We start from the raw sequence: 20,434 nt of genomic DNA, 5'->3' as shown, positions 1-20,434 counted from the left end.
TGAGTGCATGCACATGCCTATATGTAACTAAAATATTTGTTAATCCCCACAAAAATCCTGTAACTGAGTTCTTCTCCTTTTCCTTAGAATGCCAAAATTCACATTCAATTCAAATGTAAAAGGTGAAAAGAACTAAGTGAAAATATTTCCTCTCAACCCTTTCCCTCAGATTTCTACTTACTCTCCTAAAATACAATAATTTCTTGAGTGTCTTTCTAAACCTATTTTGTGCATATCCAAGGAAAAACATATTATATATGCATTATGTATACACTCCCCGCTCCTGCTCAGTGTTTTGCATTTAATGGTATATTTTGAAGATTAATTCATATTAACACACAAAGACCTTCCTCATTTATTTTTAGTGAGGCATGGTATAACATTGTATGGTTAACTGCATGCACCATTGTTTGTTTTAGTTTGTTCGAGGTATTTCCCTCTGGTATGAAACACTAACAGATATGGGCTTAAAAAAACAAAATAAAACTGTAACCATAATATGACACTATTATCACAGTTAAATTAACAACTCCTCAATATCACCACATATCTAATCAATATCTGAATTAAATGATCGCATGTCAATTTCTAAAACTTTCACAATTTGAATCACAATCTAAATAAGATGAATAAGCTGTGGCCTCCCTGGCGACTCAGTGGTGAAGAATCCACCTGCCAAGGCAGGAGACACAGGTTCCATCTCTGATCCAGGAAGACACCACATGCCTCAGGCAACTAAGCCCTTGCCAGAACTATTGAGCCTGTGTTCTACAGCTGAGGAGTGGCAATTACTGAAGCCCCGGGGGCCCTAGGGCCTGTTCTCTGAAACTAGAGAAGCCACCACAATGAGAGAAGCCTGCTCACTGCAACCAGAGAAGAGCCGGCAAAGAAAGGAAGACCCAGAACAGACACACACATACACACAAAAAACTAAAATGCTGTAAATACAGTTTGTAAAAGACTTAAAATACAATATCTATAAATTGCAGTTGATTGACTTTTTTGCAGCCCTTTTCCCTCTGTTGTTTCCCCTGCATTTTATTTATTAAAGTACTCAGGATGTGGCATCACCGACTCTGTGGACATGAGTTTGAGTGAACTCCGGGAGTTGGTGATGGACAGGGAGGCCTGGCGTGCTGTGATTCATGGGGTCGCGGAGAGTCGGACACGACTGAGCGACTGAACTGAACTGGATGTTGTCCTACGGAATTTCCCAGTCAAGATCTCGCTGATTCTGTCTCTGTGGTGTGGTTTAACACGCTTCTCTGTTCTATTTTCTATACAGTAGCATTTGGTTCTAGGTATTCGATCACACTTGGTTGTGGCTGTGTGCATGTGTGTATATGGTGTTTTACCGAGAATATCCTGTTGGTTTATCTTCCTTTTTGTAATCTTAGTTTCTTTTTTATTGGAGAAGCGGTAACTAATTTTGAGACAAAATGTCCTCTCTTTCAGGAAGAGGCGGTGGTTCAAACGACCTGTGACAGCTGGAAGGTTGAGCAATGAACTTAACAAGAGAAATGGTCACACTAGACTAATTCAGGCAAAACAACAAATTCCTCATGATTTTTCACTTTCAACGAGTGATTTTCCTTTTCCTTAATTAGCTCTTAATCACCACACGCTCCGCATTTTTTCCCTGAGGTATTAGTTCGAGGACGCAGCCAAAAACAGCTCAGTAAATAATCTGCTTTTCAAAATTAAACAAAACTTGGGCAAGTTGCCACTGATTACTGACCAAGGATTCTTGGGCTCGAGCTCCAGCCTCCCCGCGAGGCGCTAAAGCGCAGTCTCATTTCACTTGAGACCTTTCCTGCCTTTTTCACCTCTTCCCGGGCTCGGGCACTAGCCCCGCGCAGGGCAGGCCTCAGGGAGCTGGGACTTGCAGGAGCTCGGCATCCGGGCTAGTGGCCGAGTCACAGAAACAGCAGAAAGCGGCGCCGCGGAGCAACGGAATCCCGCCCCGCGGAGGGGGCGCCCGCCCCCCACTGCCGCTCCCGGCCGGGGGCGGGGCCTCGGGGCTCCGCCCGGGCCTGCGTCTCGCCTCCCGCCCCTCCGCCGCCGGCTGACACGCGTTGCGGAGCGGCCGCCTTCGCTTTCGCCTCCGCCCGGGAGGAGGTTTGATAGGAGCGAGAGCCCGCCGCCGGCCCGCGAGCCGCCGCCGCCGCCGCCGCCATGGGGAGCCGCGTTTCGCGGGAAGACTTCGAGTGGGTCTACACCGACCAGCCGCACGCCACTCGGCGCCAGGAGATCCTGGGTGAGGCTCGGGCCCGCGCCCCGTTATGTGCGCGCGCGGCCTCCAGCCACCTGGACGCGCCTTCCCCGCGGCGGCCCCTGCGCGCCCAGGCCCGTTAAGAGCCCGCTCCCGGGTCCCGCCGCCGCGCGGGGCCGGCGCTCCCGGGCTCCCGCCCGGCTCGAGAGGGAGGGATACCCCCGCGCGCCCCCGCCCGGCCTCGCGGCCCGGACCTTCGGCGGGGGACGCACAGCGCGCCCCCGAGCGCGGGCGTCCGTTCGGGGACAGGGTTTGCTTACAGCGGGGTCCCCTCGGGCAGACAGCGCTCGGGTAGATCCTCCCGCCCGGAGACACTCGTGCTGCCGGCGCGGGCAGTGATCTGCTCCCCCTCCCCTGATCCCCGTCTCCCCTCCCCCGCCTCTTTCTCTTCCTCTCCCTTCTTCCTCTGCCCGGCGGCCCCGGGCGAAGCCCGGCTGCGAGCGCGTGCGAGGCAGGGCGTGGTCCCGGAGCATCTGGAAGCCCATACGCGGGGCGCGCGGACGCTGGCCTACGCCCGCGAGCGATCCCGGCGCCGGCGGCTGCAGCCTTGAGCCCAGGGAGGGGGCCGGTGGTATCCAACGCGTTTGCCCCTAGGGGCCTTTCGGACCGGAAGGGTAACCTTTCCGGGGCCTGGGTCCTGGGGTGCTCACCTGATCTCGTGGATCCTCACAAATAAGGCTAGGATGAGAGAGGGGCAGATTCATGTTTATTTTTCATCTATCCCAGTTTTTTTTAGACGAAAAGGCTAAGTATGGAAGACTTGCTAAGATTAGCCTTCTGGTTCCCTGTTAATTTAGGGCCTTTACACCAACTTAAACTAGGCCCTAACAACTCTCTGGAGGTGTCAGGGGCTCAGCTGTTTGCAGCTTCTATATTATATAGGGAATTCTCTCATCTCTCCCAGGGCTGTGTTAGGTACTGTGTTGAGTGCTTTACAAACATTACCCAATTGAATCTTCCCAGTGACTAGGGCGACTGAACTGAACTGAACTGAACCCCTATTTTAAAGATGTGGTAGGAGTGAATAACTGTTAGAGGCTGATTCTACCACGTTTGCTCTTGTTTTGAAAATCTGGAAACTAACGGGTGGCAAGTTGAATAGGAGGAATTATTTCTCATATAGAGTATCCCCCTAGTTTTTCTTGTCAGTCCATTCGCCAGGTGAAAAGAAAAGGCAAGTCCCTGCTCTTTGCTGGAGTAAGGTAGAAATGTCATGTTTTCACAAAAGGAAAGGAATTAGACCTTTAAAAACTTCCATAGTCGAGCAGACGCTTCAGAGTTGGCTGTTGAACACCAATTCCCCTTCTCCAGATTGTTGGCCTGAATAAAGCAACTGTTCCTTTCCAACCAATACTTGTCTCTCAAGTATTAGCAAACAATGGAACCTGAGTTGGGTAACACGTGATCATATAACTAATAAATGGATGAATCTAGATTTAAACCCATATCCTTCTGATACTAGGGACTCTGTTAAATAAATTTATAAATTGTGAAAGAAAAAAAAAAGCATTAGTTGATCCCATTGAAATGGATTTTTAAAAATTGAATCAATAAGCTGGGAGCTTGAACATTTATAGTTGCTATTAAGGCTACCCCTTTAAGAGACTTTGGTTCTTGGATGCTTTCTTTACTATTTTTAATCAAAATGTGTATTTTGCAAATCACACATAAGAGATGGCATATAGTATAATTTAATCTATGCCTAATCAATACATGCATAAGAATAATCTGGTCTCCACTCTGTAAAAACCAACTCCTGAATACCAGAACTTAGCTATCTGTTTAATATTCAGAAAATCAAGGAAGTGAAAAGGTGTTTGTCCATGCTTATCTCAACATGAACCTATTTTCCACAAACTTATTATCACTGGACCTTTCACTTGGAAAGTAAAGGACTAAAGATGAAGAAGTCATTTTCCCTGCAAGTGTAAATACTGCTTAGTGTTCCATTTCAGCGGTGGAGATGGAATAACCCCGGAAAAGATAAGAATCTGGAAATTTGTTTAAATTATACTATAATGATGAGATATTTTTGAAATGTGTCAGGTTTTGACAGGGAGAGAGGCACAAGAGAACATGGATATGATAACAGCCAACATCCATACACTAAATTTACAAAATTTATGTACAAAACTAATGAAAGCTATTGATTGGACCATTACTATTGTTGTTTAGTCTCTCAGTCATGTCCCACTCTCTGCAACCCCGTGGACTGTAGCCCACCAGGCTCCTCTGTGCACAGGATTTCCCAAACAAGCTTACTGGAGTGGTTTGCCATTTCCTTCTTCAGGGCATCTTCCCCACCCAGGGATTGAACCTGCATTTCCTGCATTGACAGGCAGATTGTTTACCATTGAGCGATCAGAAAGTGAAAGTAAAAGTCTCTCAGTAGTGTCTGACTCTTTGTGACCTCATGGACTGTACAGTCCATGGAATTCTCCAGGCCAGAATACTGGAGTGGGTAGCCTTTCCCTTCTCCAGGGGATCTTCCCAACCCAGGGATCGAACCCAGATGTCCCACATTGCAGGCAGATTCTTTACCAGCTGAGCCACAAAGGAAGCCCAAGAATACTGGAGTGGGTAGCCTATCCCTTCTCCAGCAGATCTTCCCAACCCAGGAATTGAACTGGAATCTCCTGCATTGCAGGCGGATTCTTTACCATCTGAGCTATCAGGGAAAGGATGATTAGTAGGTCATATAATTGCAAGAAATGTTCCTTCTACTGCTGTACTTCTGCTGGGAAACATTTTTTTTTTTAACTGTCTTATGAAGATATAATTCACAAACCGTAAAGTTCACCCTCCCCCTCCCCTTTTTTGTTTTTGCCCTTGCTGCACAGCATGTGGGATCTTAGTTTTCTGACCAGAGGTGGAACCTGAGCCCCCTGCATTGGAAGTGCAGAGTCTTAACCACTAGATCGCCAGGGAAATCCCCAAAGCTCACCTATTTAAAGTGTACAGTTCAGTGTGGTGGTGGTGTTTTTTTTTCATATATTCACAGTTTTAAATTATTACTGCAGTCTAATTTTTAGAAAGTTCTTGTCACCCCAAGAAGAAACCCTATACTCATTAGCATTGAGGAAGAATCGATGCTTTTGAACTGTGGTGTTGGAGAAGACTCTTGAGAGTCCCTTATACTGCAAGGAGATCCAACCAGTCCATTCTAAAGGAGATCAATCCTGGATGTTCATTGGAGGGACTGATGCTAAAGCTGAAACTCCAATACTTTGGCCACCTCATGAGACGAGTTGACTCACTGGAAAAGACTCTGATGCTGGGAAAGGTTGGGGGCGGGAGGAGAAGGGGACGACGGAGAATGAGATGGCTGGATGGCATCACCGACTCTGTGGACATGGGTTTGGGTGTACTCCGGGAGTTGGTGATGGACAGGGAGGCCTGGCGTGCTGTGATTCATGGGGTCGCGGAGAGTCGGACACGACTGAGCGACTGAACTGAACTGAACTGAACTGATGTTCTTCACTCACACTTCCCAGTCCTGGGCAAACACTAATCTTTCTATTTTCTGTAGATTTTTCTATTCTGGACATTTCTTATGAATGAGGTCATAATACTTGGTCTTTTGTGACTGTCTTCTTTCACTTAGCATAATGTTTTCATGGTTCACTCATGTTGTAGCATGTGTCAGTACCCCTTTCCTTTTTGTAGCCAAGTAATGTTTGTGTATGGTGTGAGAGAGAGGTCCAGTTTTATTCTTTTACATGTGGATGACCAGTTGTTCCAGTACCATTTGTTGAAAAGACTATTCTTTCCTCTTTTTAATTATATTGGCATCCTGGTGTTGATTTTTATATACTATTACACCTACAAAACGTGTGTTACCTTCTATCTTTTGTCAGATATGTCCATTTAATCAAATTTTATTTAAACTAAAAATGCTGGAGCTCTGAATAGAAATAACATTTTAATACAAAAGAATTATTACTTATTCACCAATGAACTGAATACTTTGTTATTTTATGTTTGAACAACTGTTGGAAGTGCCCATATTTAAATGACTTATTTGAGCTTTTCATTTATCCCAGGATAATTAGTTTTAGACTCAAACCCATAAGATTACTTTTTTTGACCCATTGCCTACAAAATTGTTAACACTGTTGAATGGACTAACAGCAAGAAAGATGAGATGTTAGGGATAGGAGAGGAGAAAGGAAAGGAGCAAGAAGAATTACCTTGAATTAACCTGACCCTTATATATATGAAACTGGACTTACGTTCCTGTCCTGCATTTTAAGCTAGAATTCTTCATTTCACTTTTAGAGAAAGGAAGGTGAAGCTGCTCCTCTTCTTTTTGCTGTGCTGGGTCAAACATACTTGCCAACCCACAAAACCAAAGTGTGTATCTGGGCTTCTGTTACCTGGAGTGGCAGGATACGGAGAAGAATCTGCATTTGCCTCTAGGCGATACTTCCCTGAAATGCAGAGGTTTTTATTACTAGCATATTCCATAATACTTGGTTAGATATTTGCGTGTGAAGTCAACAAGTAATAAATAATCTGACACAAATTAGCATTGTTCAGTTCTAATGCAGAAGGAAAGGAAAGAAAGAGGCATTGTGAATTGATAGAGTTCTTTAGAATTTACACTAATTTGGAATAACTAGAAGTCTACATTGGCAGAAATTTATACATCTAAACGTCTGAAAATACGGAAATGGTTAGAAGTTACAACACACTGGCAAGTAGAAGTGACTTAGTCAGTATAAGGAAATTATAGAACCTAAGTCAGATACATCAGTTTATCAGACTATGATTGCCACTTTTGTAAAACTTAAAAATTTAACATAAAAAAATTTTTAAGAGTGAAAAGGGAACTAGATAACATTTAATCATGTTGTGACTATCTTTCTGTTGATGTAGGAGGGTCTAGATTTTGAGGCTCATTTTTTTTCCTACAAAAATTCTCAAATTTGTTGTGACGTGATATTTAGTAACTTTACGGTTAGAATATACTTCTTCCCGGGACTTCCCTGGCAGTCTAGTGGTTAAGATTTCGCCTTCCACCCTGGAGGAGGGCATGGCAACCCACTCCAGTATCCTTGCCTGGGCCCTGGACAGAGGAGCCTGGCAGGCTACAGTCCAGAGTTGCAAAGTCAGAAGTGACTTAGAACCCATGCATACTCTATTTAAAAAAGAAAAAGACTTCCAATGCAGGGGGTGTTGGTTCCATCCCTAGTTAGAGAGCTACGATGAAACAGAAGTGGTATTGTAACAAATTCAATAGACATTAAAAATGGTCCACATCAAAATATACCTATTTTAAAGAAAGAATATACCCCTTCCCTGTAGTAGATGAATATTTGATAGTCTCAAAGAGAGCATATGATTTGGAAAAAATTAATTGATATGTAAATTGATATTAGTTTAATTGCAGAACTGTTATGCACTTTTCTTAGTCTGATTTTTTGTTTTTTTCCCTTACAGCAAAGTATCCAGAGATAAAATCCTTAATGAAACCTGATTCCACCTTGATATGGATTGTAATTATGATGGTTCTCACTCAGTTTGCTGCATTTTACTTAGTAAAGGACTTAGACTGGAAGTGGGTCCTGTTTTGGGCATACGCCTTTGGCAGCTGCATTAATCATTCAATGACTCTGGCTATTCATGAAGTTTCCCACAACAGTGCCTTTGGCCATTGCAAAGCTATGTGGAATCGTTGGTTTGGAATATTTGCCAATCTCCCTATTGGTGTCCCATATTCAATTTCCTTTAAGAGATATCACATGGATCATCATCGATACCTTGGAGGCGACGGCATCGATGTGGACATTCCAACCGACTTTGAAGGCTGGTTCTTCTGTACTACTTTCAGAAAGTTTATATGGGTCATCCTTCAGCCTCTCTTTTATGCTTTTCGACCTCTGTTCATCAACCCCAAACCAGTCTCTTATCTGGAAATAATCAATACTGTGATCCAGATCACTTTTGACATCGTGATTTACTATGTTTTGGGAGTTAAATCTTTAGTCTACATGTTGGCAGCCTCCTTACTTGGCCTAGGTTTGCACCCGATTTCTGGACATTTTATAGCTGAACATTATATGTTCTTAAAGGGACATGAAACTTACTCATATTATGGGCCTCTGAATTTACTCACCTTCAATGTGGGTTACCATAACGAACACCACGACTTTCCCAACATTCCCGGAAAAAGCCTTCCCCTGGTAAGTAAAGGATTTTATACATGTTCTAATTTCTGGTGGTTCTGTGATCACAATTTGTCTTGACTTGCTCATTTAAAATGAAATGTAGTATATTTTGTCCGTGTAGGCAGTTCATCAAAGAAAACAGCAAGAGGCTTAAAAGTCCTGAGTTGGGCAGCCTAATTTTACAGAGCTCACTGCCCTGGATCCCTAAGCCTTGCGGTGACACGTAAGGTTTAGAATGTTGAGGGGTTTGTAGAATCAACTGACATGTAAAGTAATTCAGAAATGGAAAATGAAATTCCCTCTGTGGAGGCAGCAAAATTTACATAACCTTTATCACTGTTAAACTGAATACACTTAGCTAAAGTTTGTGTTGGAAATACAGATATCCTGCGTAATTGCTCTGCAGAATCAGTGAATGTCAGTTTCCAGTGGTGCAGACTTCCCACAGGCCATCCGTTTCCCGTCTCACTGCTTGTGGAGTAAGTGAAAGGCAGCATATTGACACTCATCCTTCCATCTTTCCCCAAAGGATAATCCTCTCCAAACTTCAGTTATATCTCTAATGAATTCTCTTACTAGACTTTCCATCCTCAGAATGGATAGCTTTTACAGTTCCATTACCAAAAAATGTTTCTGTAATTCTAAAAAGGGGAAGTTGTAGGCGATGTAATATCAGTTTTTCTTGAATTTTTATTTTTTTAGCTGTGATATTAAGGAAACCATAACCAGATATTTTATGCTAGCATAAATACTCACCCAGATTTTATAGATTTCCTCTTAAGTTTTTAACTGTTGACTGTTTACAGACTTGCATACAACACGACAACTAAATATAACATTTGATTATTGATTGGATTACTGGTTGAGGAAAGAAAAATCTAGAAAGGACATTGAGTTGGTGGGGAAGTTTTGAATATGAACCACATAATAGATAATATTGTGTCAGTGTTAAGTTTCTTGGGTGTGGAATGGTATTATGGTTTTGTCAGGAAATGTCCTTGCTCTTGGGCTTCCCAGATGGCTAAGTGGCAAAAAATCCGCCTGCCAGTGCAGGAGATGCAGGTTTGATTTCCGGGTTGGGAAACTCCCCTGGAGGAGAAAATGGCAACCCATGCCAGTATTCTTGCTGGGAAAATCCTATGGACAGAGGAGCCTGGCAGGCACCATTCCATGGGGTTGCAAAGACTTGGACACGACTGATCACATACCTTTTCCTTAGGACGTGTGTGTTGAATATTTAGGGTGAAATATTCAGGGTAAGTTTGCACATAACATCTGCAACTTCTCTTTCAGCAAAAAGCAAAGTATGTGGTCTTTATCACATATGGAGAGAGAGAAAGTGGCTGTGGCATAGTGTTAATTGGTGGACCTAAATGAAGAGCATATGGTGGTTTTGTTGTTCTTTCAACTTTTCTGTCGGTTTTGCGTTTTTCAAAATAAAATGGGGGAAATCACCACACAGCTGGCTAAAGACAGTTTTGAACCTGGTGTGATGTGCCAGTGTGGCTATTTTGTGTCATTTTGGTTGGAGAGTGTGCCCACCTTTGCTGACCTCTTCCCTGCCTGGGAAAGTACATTTTTGTATTTTTAAGAGATTAGGGCTTCTCAGGTGGCTCAGTGGTAAAGAATCTGCCTGCAATGCAGGAGACACAGTTTCAATCCCCAGGTCAGGAAGGTCCCTGGAGAAGGAAATGTCAGCCCACTCCAGTGTTCTTGCCTGGGAAATCTCATGGACAGAGGAGCTTGGTGGGCTACAGTCCATGGGCTCACAAAGAGTTGGACATGACATGGTTTAAGGAGAAAGCTGGTCACCTTTGAACAAAATAATTCACTTTCTCCAACATAAGCCATATATTTCGACTTGTAATTTTCTTGAGCAGTCCGTAAACTGAAGACTTAGTTCAGCTCAAACATTACCTGCTCATGGTTCATCAGTGAGAATTTATTTCCCACTCCATTCCACACATAGCTGAACTAACAGACATTCTCAAAGTTCTCTGGTCTTCCTTTCCTGCCTGTTCTATGGTGTATACCAAGAAGTACCTTGTTTGCAATAGTTGCGTTGCAGTAATTCTGTTGCATGTAACGATCACATGGTTAACAGATATGCGTAACAAGGTTTCTTTCAACATCTCTATTGAAATGTAACTCATAGATACAATTCATACACTTAAAATGTACAATTCAGTGGTATTTAGATTGTTCAGAGCCTTACAAACATGACTGCAATCACATTTTGTTGAAATCAGTGTTTTACTCCACCCTAACTAGCCTTGCTTGCTAATCACACTGGCAATAGTCATTTTTTTTTAAAAAGACATTCTCAACTTGAGGTGACTGAATTGTACACTTGATAAGTGATTAATTTCTAACTGGCATGCCACAATAATTGATCAGTATTTGCAGGCAGGTTCCTTAATGGCAGCATCAAGTGGTGCCTTTAAACCGTGCAGTGCCAGTCATTCAGTATGACATTTAAAAAACATCAACGTCAAGTTGATTGGATTGCAAGCATTTGTTGTTAAAAGATGGCAAGTGCCACATTTACAAGTAAGCTAGTAAACTACAAGTACATTTACAAGTAAACTAATCCCTTAGAGCTTGTTGGAAAGAGTCAGTAATCCTAGAGGGTCAAGGATGGTTTATTCCCAAAATGTAAACTGCTTTCTCTTTAGAATTCCCAAAGCTGCTGCTGTTCCTTATTTGAGAGGGAGGTAGATGAAAGTCTCATGGTTTATTTTCTGAGTGTGCATGTCAGACATCCATCTGTCATCTTTAATAGGACTCTGCTAACACTCATCATTCATCTTGCTGTATTTTTTCCCTTCTAGGTGAGGAAAATAGCTGCTGAGTACTATGACAACCTCCCCCACTACAATTCCTGGATAAAAGTGCTGTATGATTTTGTGACGGATGATACAATAAGTCCCTATTCAAGAATGAAGAGGCATCGGAAAGGCAACGAGGTTCAGGAGTAAATGTCATTAAGACCAAAGGAACTCCTCTGAAACTTGATCATACCGGAGAAAGTGGAAAGACCAACTATGTTCAGAAGCCACCGTCATACAAATTCAGAGTATGATCTTCATGGCATCAAGAAGCAAATCTGGCTTTAAAGAGTCAGTCTGTCTGTGCAGTGTTCAGCTTTACTCATTATATTACCACTGTGGTGGATGTTTTCACTTAGGTCTGACCCTTTGTAAGCATATCATAAAAAAAGCTTTTAAAAAGCTATTTCTAGTATGTTGTTTTCACTGTAAGAATTTACTTTATTAAAATAGCTAATAAACTGAGCTATTAATCACAATAAATAGTGTTTATCACTTTTTTTAAAATTGACTATCTTTACACTATAACCAGAGATGGGGGTGACCTTACTGAGTCCAGCACAAGCTTACTCATAAATAAGGATGTTCTTGAATTCAGTCATATCCAATGACTCAACTTCCTTTTCTGTGTGGACTCTCAGATTAGAAGTAGCTTTACTGATAGTTTTATGTCATTTCATTTCAGCAGAAACTGGTTGGGTCTGATGGTAGATGGCCGGTGTCAAGTAGCCAGTATTGGGGGTTGTTAGGCTGGCATTCCTGGTGACTTGAAACATGTCACTCGAGTATATTTATTGTAATACAGTGAACTATTTTAAAAGTAATCTTCAGTATCAAAGAAGTGAAATAGTCTACAATTTGTACACAACACCAAGCCTCCAGTGTACTGAAGACAAGATACTATAAAATCCCTACTTGTGTAATTCTCAGCTGTATTACACTTTTGCCTACTGGTGGTGAAAAGCACAATACTCGCCCTCAAAAGGATTGGTTTTTCACAGACCTAATTTTGGGGGACAAAGGACACGTTTAAAGTCATAATAGAACCAACTTTACAATTCAGATGTACACGCTGAGTCAAGTAAAAGTATCTGGTAAAACCTACCGATAGGTTTGATGCTAAATGGGCCCAATGTTCTCACTGAACCCTCTGCTCCCCTTGCCTGTACAACTCTGGCTGCAGCTGCCACAGCTGGCAGTGCCAGACCAGTGCTGAAAGCCCCTAGATCTCCTGCCGGGTCAGCCCTCTCGGTTCCATTTCCTGCTGGGTCTGTAGAGGGGGTGCCTCATTGTCCTTCCCCAGACCTGTTGGTTCTGCTTGTGCACCTCTTGCTTGGTGGAGGTTTCAGCCTCCGAGCATCTCTGGGCCAATCTGGCTCCCATCTGCCAACTATGGCCATTCTGTCACTGGTAGTGACTTCCAAAGAGAGATGGAGGAATCAGGGTAGGGGGAGGGCATAGGAAGCCTGGGCTGCAGAGCCTTGAAGGGGCAAGGACAGGTCCTGAGACAAGGTTCTGTGACTTTGCCCACATTCACCCTTCTGCCTAGATTCCCTTTCTGCCTTCCTGGCCTGTGTACCTTGTCCTTAAGGCTCACACCGGTATTCAGCAGACCAACCCCCTCCCCATCAGGTCAGGTGCCACCTTTGTACTCTCCAATCAATGCCTACTTCATTTGTGCTTCAGTTGCTCAGTCATGTCCGACTCTTTGTGACCCCAATGACTGCAGCATGCCGGGCCTCCCTGTCCATCACCAACTCCTGGAGTTTACTCAAAATCATGTCTGTTGAATCGGTGATGCCATCCAACTACCTCGTCCTCTCTTGTACCCTTCTCTCGCCTTCAATCTTTCCCAGCATCAGGGTCTTCAAATAAGTCAGCTCTTCACATCAGGTGCCCAAAGTATTGGAGTTTCAGCTTCAACATTGGTCCTTCCATTGATATTCAGGACTGATTTCCTTTAGGATGGACTGGTTGGATCTCCTTGCAGTCCAAGGGACTCTCAAGAGTCTTCTCCAACACCACAGTTCAAAAGCATCAATTCTTCTGTGCTCAGCTTTCTTTATAGTCCACCTCTCAAATCCATACATGACTACTGGAAAAAACATAGCCTTGACTAAGACGGACCTTTGTTGGCAAAGTAATGCCTCTGCTTTTTAATATGCTGGCTAGGTGGGTCATATTGGAGAAGGAAATGGCAACCTACTCCAGTGTTCTTGCCTGGAGAATCCCAGGGACGGGAGCCTGGTGGTCACACAGAGTCGAACACGACTGAAGTGACTTAGCAGGTTAGTCATAACTTTTCTTCCAAGGAGTAAGCGTCTTTTTATTTCATGGCTGCAGTTACCATCTGCAGTGATTTCGGAGCCCAGAAAAATAAAGTCTAACACTGTTTCCACTGTTTCCCCATCTATTTGGCATGAAGTGATGGGACTAGATGCCATGATCTTAGTTTTTGAATGTTGAGCTTTAAGTCAACTTTTTCACTCTCCCCTTTCACTTTGATCAAGAGGCTCTTTAGTTCTTCTTTACTTTCTGCCATAAGGGTGGTGTCATCTACATATCTGAGGTTATTGATATTTCTGCCAGCAATCTTGATTCCACTTTGTGTTTCATCCAGCCCAGCGTTTCTCATGATTTACTCTGCATATAAGTTAAATAAGCAGGGTGACAATATACAGCCTTCAGGTACTCCTTTCTCTATTTAGAACCAGTCTGTTCTTCCATGTCCAGTTCTAACTGTTGCTTCCTGACCTGCATACAGGTTTCTCAAGAGGCAGGTCAGGTGGTCTGGGATTCCCAATCTTAAAGAATTTTCAAGTTTATTGTGATCCACACAGTCAAAGGCTTTTACACAGTCAATAAAGCAGAAATAGTTGTTTTTCTGGAACTCTCATGCTTTTCGATGATCCAGCGGATGTTGGCAATTTGATCTCTGGTTCCTCTGCCTTTTCTAAAATCAACCTGAACATCTGGAAGTTCACAATTTACGTATTGTTGAAGCCTGGCTTGGAGAATTTTGAGCATTACCTTGCTCGCGTGTGTTCAGTTCAGTCACTCAGTCGTGTCCGACTCTTTGCGACCCCATGAACCACAGCACGCCAGGCCTTCCTGTCCATCACCAACTCCTGGAGTTCACTCAAACTCATGTCCATCGAGTCGGTGATGCCATCCATCCATCTCATTCTCCGTCGTCCCCGTCTCCTCCCACCCCTAATCCCTCCCAGCATCAGAGTCTTTTCCAGTGAGTCAACTCGTCGCATGAGGTGGCCAAAGTATTGGAGTTTCAGCTTTAGCATCAGTCCTTCCAATGAACATCCAGGATTGATCTCCTTTAGAATGGACTGAGTGCAATTGTGCAGGAGTTTGAGCATTCTTTGGCATTGCCTTTCTTTGGGATTGGAATGAAAACTGACCTTTTCCAGTCCTGTGGCCACTGCTGAGTTTTCCAAATTTGCTGGCATATTGAGTGCAGCACTTTCACAGCATCATCTTTCAGGATTTGAAATAGCTCAACTGGAATTCTATCACCTCCACTAGCTTTGTTCGTAGTGATGCTTTCTAAGGCCCACTTGACTTCACATTCCAAGATGTCTTGCTCCAGGTGAGTGATCACACCATCGTGATTATCTTGGTCGTGAAGATCTTTTTTGTACAGTTCTTCTGTGTATTCTTGCCACCTCTTAATATCTTCTGCTTCTGTTAGGTCCATACCATTTCTGTCCTTTATCGAGCCCATCTTTGCATGAAATATTCCCTTGGTATCTCTAATTTTCTTGAAGATATCTCTTGTCTTTCCTATTCTGTTGTTTTCCTCTATTTCTTTGCATTGATCGCTGAGGAAGCCTCTCTTATCTCTCCTTGCTATTCTTTGGAACTCTGCATTCAGATGCTTATATCTTTCCTTTTCTCCTTTGCTTTTCGCTTCTCTTCTTTTCACAGCTATTTGTAAGGCCTCCCCAGAGAGTCATTTTGCTTTTTTGCATTTCTTTTCCATGGGGATGGTCTTGGTCCCTGTCTCCTGTACAATGTCACGAACCTCCGTCCAGAGTTCATCAGGCACTCTAAGTATCAGATCTAGTCCCTTAAATCTATTTCTCACTTCCACTGTATAATCATAAGGGATTTGATTTAGGTCATATCTGAATGGTCTAGTGGTTTTCCCTACTTTCTTCAATTTTTCCATGTCCGAGGTCAGGGGCGGCAGCGGAGAAAAGCAACCCCACGTCCAAGTGGTGGCGGCTGTGTGGGCGCAGGAGGGCCGAGAGGAGCTACTCCATGTTCAAGGTCAGGAGGGGCGGCCATGAGGAGATACCCCTTGTCCAAGGTAAGGAGCAGCAGCTGTGCTTTGCTGGAGCAGCCGTGAAGAGATAACCCACGACTAAGGTAAGAGAAACCCAAATAAGACGGTAGGTATTGCGAGAGGGCATCAGAGGGCAGGGCACACTGAAATCATAATCACAGAAAACTAGTCGATCTGATCACATGGACCACAGCCTTGTCTAACTCAATGAAACTAAGCCATGCCATGTGGGGCCACCCAAGATGGGCGGGTCATGGTGGAGAGGTCTGACAGAATGTGGTCCACTGGAGAAGGGAATGGCAAACCACTTCAGTATACTTGCCTTGAGAACCCCATGAACAGTATCAAAAGGCAAAAAGGATGAGGAATTCCCCAGGTCAGGGGAATGCTGGAGATCAGTGGAGAAATAACTCCAGAAAGAATGAAGGGATGGAGCCAAAGCAAAAACAATACCCAGTCGTGGATGTGACTGGTGATAGAAGCAAGGTCCAATTCTGTAAAGAGCAATATTGCATAGGAACCTGGAATGTTAGGTCCATGAATCAAGGCAAATTGGAAGTGGTCAAACAGGAGGTGGCAAGAGTGAACATAGACATTCTAGGAATCAGTGAACTAAAATGGACTGGAATGGGTGAATTTAACTCAGATGACCATTATATCTACTACTGTGGGCAGGAATCCCTTAGAAGAAATGGAGTAGCCATCATGGTCAACAAAAGAGTCCGAAATGCAGTACTTGGATGCAATCTCAAAAACGACAGAATGATCTCTGTTCGTTTCCAAGGCAAACCATTCACTATCACAGTAATCCAAGCCTATGCCCCAACCAGTAACGCTGAAGAAGCTGAAGTTGAACGGTTCTATGAAGACCTACAAGACCTTTTATAACTAACACCTAAAAATGATGTCCTTTTCATTTTAGGGGACTGGAATGCAAAAGTAGGAAGTCAAGAAACACCTGGAGTGACAGGCAAATTTGGCCTTGGAGCATGGAATGAAGCAGGGCAAAAGCTAATAGAGTTTTGCCAAGAGAAGGCACTGGTCATAGCAACCACCCTCTTCCAACAACACAAGAGAAGACTCTACACATGGACATCACCAGATAGTCAACACCGAAATCAGATTGATTATATTCTTTGCAGCCAAAAATGATGAAGCTCTATACAGTCAGCAGAAACAAGACTGGGAGCTGACTGTGGCTCAGATCATGAACTCCTTATTGCCAAATTCAGACTTAAACTGAAGAAAGTAGGGAAAACTATTAGACCCTCAGAGGGCAGACAGACTGAAAAACACAATCACAAAAAACTAACCAAACTAATCACATGGATCACAGCCTTGTCTAACTCAATGAAACTATAAACCATGCCATGTAGGGCCCCCAGGGCGGATGGGTCATGGTGGAGAGTTCTAACAAAATGTGGTCCAGTGATGAAGGGAATGGCAAGCCACTTCAGTATTCCTGCCTTGAGAACCCCATGAACAGTATGAAAAGGCAAAAAGATAGGACACTGAAAGAAGAACTCCCCAGGTTAGTAGGTGCCCAATATGCTACTAGAGATTAGTGGAGAAATAACTCCAGAAAGAAAGAGACGGAGCCAAAGCAAAAACAACACCCAGTTGTGGATGTGACTGGTGATGGAAGCAAGGTCCGATGCTGTGAAGAGCAATATTGCATAGGAACATGGAATGTTAGTTCCATGAATCAAAGTAAATTGGAAGTGATCAAACAGGAGATGGCAAGAGTGAACGTAGACATTCTAGGAATCAGTGAACTAAAATGGACTGGAATGGGTCAATTTAACTCAGATGACCATTATATCTACTACTGTGGGCAGGAATCCCTTTGAAGAAATGGAGTAGCCATCACGGTCAAGAAAAGAGTCTGAAATGCAGTACTTGGATGCAGTCTCAAAAAGGACAGAATGATCTCTGTTCGTTTCAAAGGCAAACCATTCAATATCACTGTAATCCAAATCTATGCCCCAACCAGTAATGCTGAAGAAGTTGAAGAGTTCCATGAAGACCTACAAGGCCTGCTATAATTAACACCTAAAAAAGATGTCCTTTTCATTATAGGGAACTGGAATGCAAAAGTAGGAAGTCAAGAAACACCTGGAGTAACAGGCAAATTTGGCCTTGGAGTACAGAATGAAGCAGGGCAAAGGCTTACTAGAGTTCTGCTAAGAGAATGCACTGGTCATAGCAAAAACCCTCATCCAACATTTGTGCTTATCATGTACTATTTAAATATACAGTTTGTTTTCCCCCTGAGGCTGGGATGATCTTTTATTTCTCTGTTGCCCAAACCTAGCAGGGTCAGTGCTTGGCTTGAAGTGCTTGATGAATGGAGACCAACAGAGGTTATTAGAACTTCAGAAGCTTTCCATTGAAAATAGAAGCAAAGTTAAAGATGGAGGGCATTTGGATAAAAGTTTGAGTGTGGTATACTGAACACAGTGGACATTTATTGAGAATTCTATTATTCATTAGCCCTGAACTAAGGTTTTTAATTAATTATCTTATTTCATTCTCAACATGGCTGTGACATAGGAAAGAAAAAAAGTTGAAAGTGTTAGTCGTGTCTGACTCTTTGCAACCCCATGGACTGTAGCCCACCAGGCTCCTCTGTCCATGAAATTCTCCAGGCAAGAATACTGGAGTGGGTTAGCATGACCTTCTCCAGGAGATCTTCCCGACCAAGGGATTGAACCTGGTCTCCTGCATTGCAGGCAGACTACCATCTGAGCCAGCATGAAGCAGTATTGTTAATATCTTCATTTTATAGATGAGAAGACTGAGCCTCAGAGAGATTAAGTAACTGGAAACAAGGTCGCACTTAGAGACAGGATGTGAGATTGAGACAGTGAGTGGAGAACCCAGACTCTACGGAGCTTCACGGGGCTTATCTAATGAGCCTAATCCTGCAGCGGGAGCAGGAAGGAACACATGTTCCCATGTGTTATCAAATGTGTATTCATTCCACTGCCTGGTGGACCCCTTCCTGTGTGCCAGCAGTTGGCTATATTTCTGAGGGGTTTTGACCTTTGACAATCAAAAATTCTTTTTTATTTTTCTAAGAGGTCAGCTTTTGATTGAACATTACAAAATAGAAATATTACACTAGAGATTTAGTCAAAAGACCAAACCCTATGTCATCTTCATACTCCTCAGAGTCTTTTTTCTCTGCTCCCACTTTGTCCTCTGTAGGGGCAGAACCTCCTGTTGGGGCAGGGCCACCAGCCCTGCATTGTAGATAAGAGTCTCGATGTTGACATTGCCCAGGGCCTTTGCAAACAAACCTGGCCAGAAAGGCTTGACGTTCATACCGGCTGCTGTAATGAGGGCGTTGACCATACTCTACGTGAGTGGCACCTCATCCTTGCACATGATGAGGGTTGGGTAGATGCAGGTGAGCTCAGAGACGGAGGCCGTGGAGGGGCGAGTGCCGAGTGGACAACTGCCAGGTGCACTGAGCATCAGAAATGAGCGCCTCACTCCAACACTGCCTTAGCTCCCTTGGTAGGACTGAACATTTTTGCAGAAGCTGAGCAAAGAAGCCATATAAATTCTTATACGAAACACTGGTTTAAATTCTAAGTAAAAATGAACTTACTTATTCATTCTAAGGACTTCCCTAGTGGCTCAAATGGTAAAGAATCCACCTGAAGTACCGGAGACCTGGGTTTGACCCCTGGGTTGGAAAGATCCCCTGGAGGAGGGCATTGCAACCCACTCCAGTATTCTTGCCGGGAGAATCCCATAGACAGAGGAGCCCGGTGGGTCGCCAAGAGTCGGATACAACTGACTGACTAAGCACATTCATTCTACAGGTACTTGGCTAGGCACTACATTAGGCAGAGAGGACGTAAAGACAAAATATCCCAAGTTAAGGAGCTGATACCCTAGTGCTGGGATATGCAAATGAATCAGATTTCAGTAACAGAGCCATCTGCAGCAACAGGGATAGATCTAGAGGCTATCATACTTGTGTAAGTCAGAGAAAGACCAGCATCACATGATATCACTTATATGTGAAAGCTAATAAAAACATACAAATGAACTTTATTACAAAACAGAAACAAACTCACAGATTTCAAAATCGAACCTATGGTTACCAAAGGGGAAATGTAGGAGGAAGTAATAAATTATATTGGGATTAATACACACACACTATTATACATTTTAAAATAGGGGCTTCCCAGATGGAACAGTGGTAAAGAATCTGCCTGCCAAAGTAGGAGACACAAGAGATTTGGGTTCAATCCCTGCATCAAGAAGATTCCCTGGAGTAGGAAATGGCAACCCATTCCAGTATTCTTACTTGGAAAATTCTATGGACAGAGAAGAGCCTGGTGGGCTACAGTCCATGGGGCCACAAAGAATTGGACATAACTGAGCACACACATAAACATATATACAATAGGTTACTAACAAGGACCTACTATATAGCACCGGGAACTTTATTCAATATTCTGTAATAATATATATGGGAAAAGAATCTGAAAGAGAATGAGTATATATATATCCATATCCATATATACATGACTGATTCACTTTGCTGTAACCTGAAACTAACAAAATTGTAAATCAACTATACTCCAATAAAAGTTGAAAAAAAAAAGAATTCGGTAATAACGAAATCAATGTCTTCACTAGGAGAGTCACGGGACTTCTGTGGTGGTGCTGTGGCTAAGACTCTGTGCTCCCAACGCAGAGAGCATGAGTTCAATCCCTGGTTGGGGAACTAGATCCCACACTAATGATCTCAAATGCCACATGGAAGATCAAATATCCCAAATGCTGCAATGAAGATGAGAGGTCCCTGTGCCACAGTGAAGCCTGGGCACAGCCAAATACA

The 20,434-nt window shown here is 43.3% G+C and overlaps 1 protein-coding gene and 1 pseudogene across 1 annotated transcript; one reads left to right on the top strand and one right to left on the bottom strand.

Annotated features, from left to right (window-relative positions):
• Positions 1-2,032: 2,032 nt before the first annotated feature.
• Positions 2,033-11,753, top strand: DEGS1 (delta 4-desaturase, sphingolipid 1). Its single transcript, XM_055419820.2, has 3 exons — positions 2,033-2,257; positions 7,715-8,457; positions 11,274-11,753. Exons 1-3 carry the CDS (start codon positions 2,176-2,178, stop codon positions 11,418-11,420), a joined length of 972 nt encoding a protein of 323 aa, XP_055275795.1. The 5' UTR covers positions 2,033-2,175; the 3' UTR covers positions 11,421-11,753.
• Positions 11,754-16,778: 5,025 nt separating this feature from the next.
• Positions 16,779-20,092, bottom strand: LOC148775187 (large ribosomal subunit protein P1 pseudogene; annotated as a pseudogene).
• Positions 20,093-20,434: the final 342 nt, after the last annotated feature.

The sequence above is a fragment of the Moschus berezovskii genome, chromosome 17 (assembly GCF_049115385.1).
Source record: "Moschus berezovskii isolate FMDL1 chromosome 17, NW_MosBer_1.0, whole genome shotgun sequence".
In the NCBI taxonomy this organism is placed as follows: domain Eukaryota; kingdom Metazoa; phylum Chordata; class Mammalia; order Artiodactyla; family Moschidae; genus Moschus; species Moschus berezovskii.
Note: the sequence above shows the minus strand (reverse complement) of the source record. Positions and strands in the feature narration are given on the sequence as shown.